An 8,479-nucleotide genomic window follows, 5' to 3' on the forward strand; every position below is an offset into this window, starting at 1 on the left:
TGCTTGCTTGTCCAGTTTTCAGTCGGTGGGAGGAGGAGGAGGAGGAGGAGGAGGAGGAGGAGGAGGAGGAGGAGGGACGGGGACGGATGCTGCCTCATTCTGAGAAGAGACTGGCAAAAGATTTGCGTAGATTGCGTATGGTCTCAGCCTTCACCTCGTCCTGGCTAAGGCTGGCTCGTGGGGCTGGGGTTTCTGGAATGTTGAAGGTATTGGTAAGAGACTGCGATTTGCTATAAAGAGAGGAAAATGGCAATAGAGGAGAGGAAGAGGCTATTAAAGTCATGCAGCAAACCCATGGAATGAAAAGACCGGAGCATGGCAAGACGGAGAGAGGAAGAGACCTGAGAGAGAAAGCTCAGTAAAAGATGAAAAGAAAGCACAGTCTTTCTGTAAGGTCATTCAGTATTACCGTATCATTTCAAGCAGGCTTCGATATGATATGAATAGTGAATGACGTTTTTGGGTGCCATGTGATGCGTGTTTGTTGTCTGAAATTCAGGACATAAAACTTTTAGGTTTATGAAATAAAATAAAATAAAACAACTGGATCATGTAGAGGTAATTAATAAAATAGAGGGATCCAGCGTGTGAGTGGAGGGTTAGAGTTCCAATCCGGCGGAGGATGCAAGACTGATGTCAAATCGAACATGCAGGTTTCATGATCTGCTGGGGAGAGGAGTAACGGATCTTCATTTTCAATAAAAACCAGCAATCAAAATGAGTCACATGAGTAGTCTCATTTTTGAGAAAATTTCCATCTACTCAAATTCAGTTTAGGGCAGAAGGAGTCCGGGGTCACCGATTACCCTCAATATATCTACATATCTACAGTTGGAAATTTGTCTGTCAATCTGGCTTTAAGTGCACACGGTGTTTACTATAATTTCCCTATTTCATTAACAGTATGTATGAATAGTCGAAGGAATACAAAAAAAATATATGAAATTATTACGCTGCTTTATTTTTATGTTTCTCCGTGCTACTGAAAGAGTTTGAATTTAGGATTCAGACCACTTCTTAGAATATGGATTTATGTTTTGTGAAACTGCTGTGGAAGAACATATAGAATGTAAGAACTGATAAACCATGCTCATTCAAGAGAATAATTCATCAAAGAAGGCGTTTCCTACATGACATGCGTTTCTTAGAGCAGGCAAAGAGTAAGGGAGTATTTTTGTTCATGTGTACAGAAGATGAGAATGGCTGATGGCAATTTTTAATGACAATATCTTGAAATCACAGTTTAATTGTTCTGTTATCTTAAGAAGGTAAAGCTCACTTTTGCATGATAACAGATTGATTTAAATCATGATTGAGGAAAGTTAAAGCTAGCTTTTCCTTTTAAATATTCATAAATCAGATCAGAGGTGGCTTAATACAAAGACAACACTGGGAGCTGGAAATATCTGATCAAAGGAGTTCAACAGGTCACATGAGACTTCAGGTTGAACGTGAATTGTCTTTCTGTTAGACATTGTTCAGAAGACTATCCTGTCTGAAACAGTTTGGGATTTTTTTACGAATCGTGCACAAATCATTATTGATAATCAATGACCAGTCGTCTTGTCTTAATTGTCATGAACAACTTGTGATGTCAAAATCAGGATCATTAAAACAGTTCGTTCGTTCCCGACCTCTGTACACATCAGCCGTCAACTTCATTTTAAGAAAAGAAGAGATGAAAATGATCATCTGCAGCTACTTACTTCAGCTGTGGAGAGCTGCCTGCAGCCGGGTTGTCCTGACTTGGCTTCTGTGGGGGCTGAGGCTTCTGCTGCAGCGGGGGTCTCCCTCCTGGACCCCCCTGACCCTGAGCGGCGGGTCGGGGCTGCTGGGTGGTGGGTGGCCCGGGGCGGCCCGGCTGCTGGCCGGGGGCCCTCTGCTGCTGCGACCCTCCCTGGGACTGCTGCCTGGGCGGATGCGCAGGCCTCTGCTGTGGAGGTTTCTGAGCCCCAGCAGCAGGCTTCTGCTGCGTTACAGACTGCTGCCGCTGAGCCTGAGGGGAGCCCCCCTGGCTTCGCTGAGGAGAGCCCTGACCAGACGCAGGTCTCTGACCCGGAGGAGCACCTTGGCCCGGTGCCCGTGGTTGGGCCGCGGGTCCCTGGTTCGCTTTAGCCGGGGCGCCAGAGTCACCGGCAGCGGGGCCGGCAGCAGACTGGGCGGTCTGTGCAGGGGGCTGGCCCTGTGGCTGTGGACGCTGCTGAGATGGGGGACTCTGCTGAGGACCACCTAAAGAAGAATGATCGGCAATCGCATTGAAAATTAACTCTGACATTTACTTGAATTCAGTTTCTTTTAAAGGTAGAAAATGGATTTCTTACCCTGAGGTGAGGGACGCTGTTGAGACTGTGGTACTTTGGGCTGTGAGACAGGCTGAGGAGAAACGGCTTTCTGCAAAACACAGGCCGGTCGAAAAAGCAAAAATGAAACATTTGTGGGGAAAAGTCTTTTTTTTATCTTCTGAAAGAATTGCAAGATTTTTTTAACAAAAATGTTCTGTGACAACATGATCCAGGAAGAGTGAATCTAACTAAATGAAGAGGCATTTTCAGTGGTGGGAAATATGCAGCAAGGCTTTCCAAAAGTGTGTGGAAGTGTTAATGATGCTCAGTGTGGGTGTATGAATCCTTCTGGCCCATGTAGCCCAGTTCCACTTCATTGTTATCTGATGTGTTGCTAATGAGATTGTATTTCAACGAAATAGTCTGCAATGCCCCAGGAGTCTGTGTTTGGCGTGTTACTTATTACTGTATCTTGGATATATTATCATAAACGCGGCATAAATCTCTACTTTCATGCTGAAGACAGTCATTTGTATGCATAAGTTGAAGCTGATTCTTGAAATTCTTGAAGCTTCATATCTAATACTTCAGGGATGTGAATCAGCTTAACCACTGCATTTGAACGTATCCAATAAAAAAAAAAAACTGTGTTCCTTCAAATCTGGGTAATTATTAAGTCAGGTACAGACTTACATTTACAAAATTTCATAATATGAGCATTACAAAAATATTTCTGTCTTCTTAGACCTTCATCAACAATTCACTACTTCAATGCAGCCATTATTCCTTGATTTATTTCTCCAAAGGAGAAATTCTACACTGATTTCCTAAGTCATGGTTTAGGTATGTAAAGGTCAGATTAAGCTTATCGCTTAACGCTTGATGCAGTTTTGATTTAAGCACCTGGGCCGGCTGCCCCGCCGTGGCACGGACGGCGGTGGAGCTTGGAGTGCGCGGGACAGCCTGGTTCATCTTAGAAATCACCAGGTCTGCAATCTGAACACGATCCTCGTCCTGCTGGTCTCCGATCAGTGGCATCGAACAGTCATCAACCTAAAACACAGTAGAATAATGGATTTCAGCAAAAATTCCCTCGTGATCCCAGACAAGTGTTGATGTCTTTCAGTGGTTTTCCAGTACCTCTATAATGTAGTCTTTGCCATCTTTACCATGCAGAGCCTCCACAGCACAAATGTCCAATCCTCCAAAAATATCAGCACAAGAATCCACCCACATTCTGTACCTGACGTGTTAAACAGAGATATTACATTACAGTGCGATCTCAGATGATTGACACTTTCACTTAATTTGCAATTTTGAGGTCTTACTTGTCGGACATGGCCACCTGCTCAAGCATAGACGAGCCAGTGTTGGTTTTCCAGTTTCCAGAAACGGACGTTCTCCTGTGAATTAGAATAAAACTCCTCATGTATGTGGTAGAAGATCATGGAAACATACTTGCTGTCACATGCTATCAAGGTTGGACCACAGATATGAGCATTTCACTCACATGTAAGCTTTGTAATTGGTACCAATCTTCTGGATGCGAACATCGTACTTTGCATCAATAAAAGGCTCAGATGTGGCGTAAGTCTTTGTCAGTGCGACAACACTAGCAATATCTTGAAAGTCATATTGATTGTCCACTTTCACCTGGAACAGCAGGAGTCAATATATTCATCTGATAACACGCATAAATCTCAGAAATCAGGTGTTCATACTGAGATCACAAAAGGCTTGAGCCCGCCATACCTTTCCCATTCCTGAATGGGCATGTCCCATCTTTACCACGACAGGGAATCGAGGAGACGTGATCTGTAACAAAAATATGATCACAGGCTTCTTATCAGTGAGGATTACCAGGTAAATGTTGGTTACAGACTAAATGGACTACACTTGTATAGCGCTTTTTACCCTGCATGACAGAGCCCAAAGCGCTTCACACTGCAATATCACATCACCCTTTCATACCATACTCGGTGGTGGTAAGCTACTATTGTAGCCACAGCTGCCCTGGGGCAGACTGACGGAAGCGAGGCTGCCAATCTGCGCCATCGGCCCCTCCGACCACCACCAACCATTCACTCTCACAACTTTCATACTAGGCAAGGTGGGTGAAGTGTCTTGCCCAAGGACACAACGCCAATTTTACGCCTGCAGGAGCAGGGATCGAACCGCCAACCTTCCGGTTATAAGACGACCCGCTCTACCAACTGAGCTACTGTTGCCCCCGCCCCCCCATAAACTATTTGTTTTGCATTATAGTCAAAGAGAAGGCAAAGATTATTATTCTGATTCATACTGATGGAGTTCATACAAGTAGATGAAAATTTCTGAAAATATTTGTGTTGATTTTGACTGCGTTTGTCTTCAGGCTTCAGTTTTTTGTACGAGATACCGTTACTGTGGTGAGACGCATTTCCTCAGCATTTCCACAACTTTTATCTGCAGACTTAATAATGGCATATTTTCAGTTTTGCATCTCTTTTCAGATCTTGCATATTTCTGAACTCCTTGTGTTGCTCTTGTTTTTGCAACAGTTTTAACTTCGTGATACTTCACCCCCCATAATTCAGCATAGTTTGCTGCTAATATCCAATATGACTGCGGACCTCTTCATATCATGTTTTGTTTTGTTCTTATGTGGGCTCAGTGCATCATATAAGTATTCCAGTGAAGGAACCTCACAGTTCTTGTTGTGCATATTCTTTTTTTTTTTTTTTTTTTTGGTCAAGTGTTGTTCTGGTCCTTTTATGGTTGTGGTTTAATTTTCCATTTATAGATCACATCTGGTTTTGTCTCCTCTGTCTTTGCTCGTGTGTACTCTCTCTCCCCTCGCCCTCGTGTCTTGTTGCTCTGCCCTCATGTCGTCCTCTGTGCTCCCTCACTGTGACTGTCCTTGGTCGTTTTCAGCGGCACCATGTCATTGTCGTCACAATCCCTGTGAACGCACATTATGTGTCTCTTGGTTTGTCCTCGGTCATGTTTAGTCTATTGATCTTTGGATGTACTTCTTTTCATCTTGTCCTTTTGTTTTTTTTATTTGATTTTCAATCTGTGTTCAAAGATCATTTTTTTATCCAAGTATCCTCTTTCCATCACCAACATCATAGCACAAATGTACAAAAGTAATTAAAAACACTGGATAAGGAGACACCCGACAGAAAGAAAGATGCTGCAAGCTGCTGAACGCCACCAACTAATGACAATCGAATAAAGGTCAATCACTCCTTGACCTGTGTTTAAAATGATCTGTCAGTAGCCACAGTCCTTCAGGATTGCTTAGTCTGAGCACAAGTGCAAAAGGAGAGGAGACTGGGTGCCAAAGAGCTCACCATTTCCTTGTGGTTTGGGTAGTAAACCTGCTCAATCAATGGAAACTCCTCTGGGCCCAGCTGCTTGTGGAGTCGAGACATCTGAGCGAACTGGAACAGACACAGATGTTTAGGATGCTGCTGTATGTGGCCACAGTAGCTGAATTCAGTGTCCTGAATTTCAATGGGGATATAATTTAAGCAGTACTTGCCACCCATGGTTTGTCACAGAAATTGTACACGGAGTGTAAAGAGTTGGCGCTTGGCACTCCAGCGTACTGCAGTCCAATCACTATGTTGCGGTGATCTCCATTCTTGTCCATGCTGAAAGCGTGCTGTCTGATCAGCACGAAGTCCGGCTTAAAGGATCTGGTACCAAGGAGAGGAGAAACAATTTAAAATGCATTGAAATGCAAACTCATTAGTCAGGATTAATTTTAGTTATTTGGAGAAAACGAGAATTCAGGAAGCATTACAAAGGCTTTTCAAACAAACACTTACTTCGTGACCTTATGTCCATTTCTGATTGCTTCCATATTCACATTATAGGAGCCAGTGGCATTGGCAACCAAGTTGATTTCAGAAAATTCTGCCTGAAAGGGACAATACTGATGTCAATGTCTGTCAAACGCTATAATGCAATGGCAGTGCAGATCACAACTAAAACAATCCAAGTGGGAAGTTCAGACTGTCGGTTTCCACTCCAGCTGTGTTGAACAACGTTCCAGTGAAGAAACATCTTAAGCGTGTTCTTCCTGTTATGAAGCCACAAGGGAAACAGTCTGAATATCAATGCAACTTTAGGTTGAGAGACAAAAATAGAAAGAGGAGATTGCACCTGAAGTAGAGATGATTTTTTTAGATCATTTGAGGACACCTGGGTGGTCTCAATAGACTCAGAGAATCTGATCTAGAAAGATTTTATATCTGTAAAGGCAACCTCAGAGAATGTCACTGATCCATTTTCAGGCTACACAACTAGTTTGCCTCATTAAAGTTTACTTCTTAAACGCCTATTAAATACAGTTTTTGAAACCAGATACAACAGGGAGTACTTCAGTGGGAAAATGACTGTAGCAATCCTATGAACACTCACTAAATAGTAAATCCAGTCAGCTGTTATGATTTTGATGATATAAAATCAGTTGTCCATGGTTCAGTTAGGAAAGGGACTAGTCTTATTTCCTTAAAATTGTGGGAGAATGTGATAAACACAGTAAACTGCTTTAAGACTGCTGAATCAGTGCAAAAAAAAAAAAAAAATCAATTCTCATTGATCTGTGATGGATCAAATGGCCACATTCTACTGAAATACACCAGGCCCTGCTTTTTATCTGTGCAGAAAATACAAATCACGTGTCGTGGTTGTTTTGGTTGATGGCACTGTCTTGGCCATCAATCAAACTGACATTTAAAAATAAAACATGTAACATCTCTCGATCAGAATTTAGCTTCTGGTCTCTCAATATGCTCATCATAATATGTATTTTTTAATCTTTCTCAAGGAGTAAACATAAATACTAACTCAGAATAAAATAAATGATTACTACCATAAACGTACCTGTTCCACCTTGATGTCTATATCACCATGGACTTTTCTTCCTCTGAAGACCTTCACCCTAAATGCAGAACAACATGCTGAAATCAACTGTTCTGTAGCATCAGCATTTTTTCTGCAGTGTAGAAGCTATAATAGTATATATATATATATATATATATATATATATATATATATATATATATATATATATATAAAACCATAATCCTGCTGAAAACTGCATCAAATATATATAAAAGCTTTCCACAGTACATACCAGCGTAAAATGCACCACAACCAGGTAAAATTCCACCTCTATGATTATTCATTGCTTATTCTGGGATTTTATATGTTAAAAATATATATATATATAACTAGTCAATTATCACTCTACATTTTGTTTTGAGGTAATCGTACTGTATTTAATGTACGATAGCTCGTGTAGTGTACACGTCTTGTGAGGATGATGTTGAAAAGGCTCGAAAGACCTGATGAGCGCTTTTTTTCTCTCTCTCTCTCTCTTTTAGCACAGTTTTCAATTACAAATACCTGTATGATCGTGGTGGCACCAGCATACACAGACCTCTACTGCACTGGCGTCATTTTTTTTTTTATTTGTGTGTTTATTTAGCAAAGAGCTGCTGATAGAATGAAAATGGCTCCTGCGCCTTGGGTCTGTTGCGCCTTTGCCATCTGGCACCAAGGAGCGCACTGACATGTCTGCAGGGTCTCTCTGACTGATGCCCACCGGCGCTCTCACGTGATGCACCTCGGTCTGCACTGGATGATGAATCATATGACCTTCTGGAAGTCAGGCCCCTGCAGCCCACGACCTGGCACAGATATTCGGTCTAGACGGAGCCGCGCTCCGCGGTGCGCGCGGCTCTCACCAGTCGGTCTGCTGGTCGTCGAGCACCAGCAGGATCTTGGCGTTGCTGGAGACCCCCGCCCGGTCCGCCGCCTCGGATAAGGTCGCAGCCGCAGCGGCCGTGGTCTGCTTGACAGCATTGGATATGGATGAGAAGAAGCCGGAGCCTCCTCCACCCCCTCCTCCTCCTCCTCCTCCTCCTCCTCCTCCGGTCTGTGGCTGGCTGGTGGACTGGCGCCTCTCCGGTGGCCCCGGCGACGCCGCGGGGCTCTGCTGCGGGGGGTCGGGCCGCTGGAGGTCGGTCATGTAGCCATTGGGGAGGTTGGACATGAAATTGCTGTCCGACAGTCGTCGACGAAGGTAGTTCATGATGGAGGCTGGCGGGGAGCGACGGAGAGAGGGGCCAAATATCCTCCCACTGAACGCGACTTACAACTTGGCTGATCAGTAAGAAACCATGAGCAGAAATCTGGATCAA

At 43.5% G+C, this 8,479-nt stretch overlaps 1 protein-coding gene across 2 annotated transcripts; it reads right to left on the bottom strand.

Annotated features, from left to right (window-relative positions):
- Window positions 1–8,479, bottom strand: syn1 (synapsin I). 2 transcript variants are annotated; one of them, XM_030104403.1, is made up of 14 exons: window positions 8,024–8,479; window positions 7,158–7,215; window positions 6,098–6,189; window positions 5,809–5,965; window positions 5,618–5,707; window positions 4,035–4,097; window positions 3,793–3,935; window positions 3,611–3,685; window positions 3,423–3,525; window positions 3,186–3,335; window positions 2,322–2,391; window positions 1,707–2,229; window positions 71–230; window positions 1–36 (listed from the first exon to the last, which is right to left on the bottom strand). In XM_030104403.1, the coding sequence occupies exons 1-13, from the start codon at window positions 8,368–8,370 to the stop codon at window positions 95–97; spliced, it is 2,007 nt and encodes a 668-aa protein (XP_029960263.1). In that variant the 5' UTR covers window positions 8,371–8,479; the 3' UTR covers window positions 1–36; window positions 71–94. The 2 variants fall into 2 exon arrangements, with proteins under 2 accessions (XP_029960263.1, XP_029960264.1); XM_030104404.1 differs by lacking the exon at window positions 1–36 and having other exon boundaries at window positions 73–192.

The sequence above is a fragment of the Salarias fasciatus genome, chromosome 12, assembly GCF_902148845.1.
Source record: "Salarias fasciatus chromosome 12, fSalaFa1.1, whole genome shotgun sequence".
Taxonomy (NCBI): domain Eukaryota; kingdom Metazoa; phylum Chordata; class Actinopteri; order Blenniiformes; family Blenniidae; genus Salarias; species Salarias fasciatus.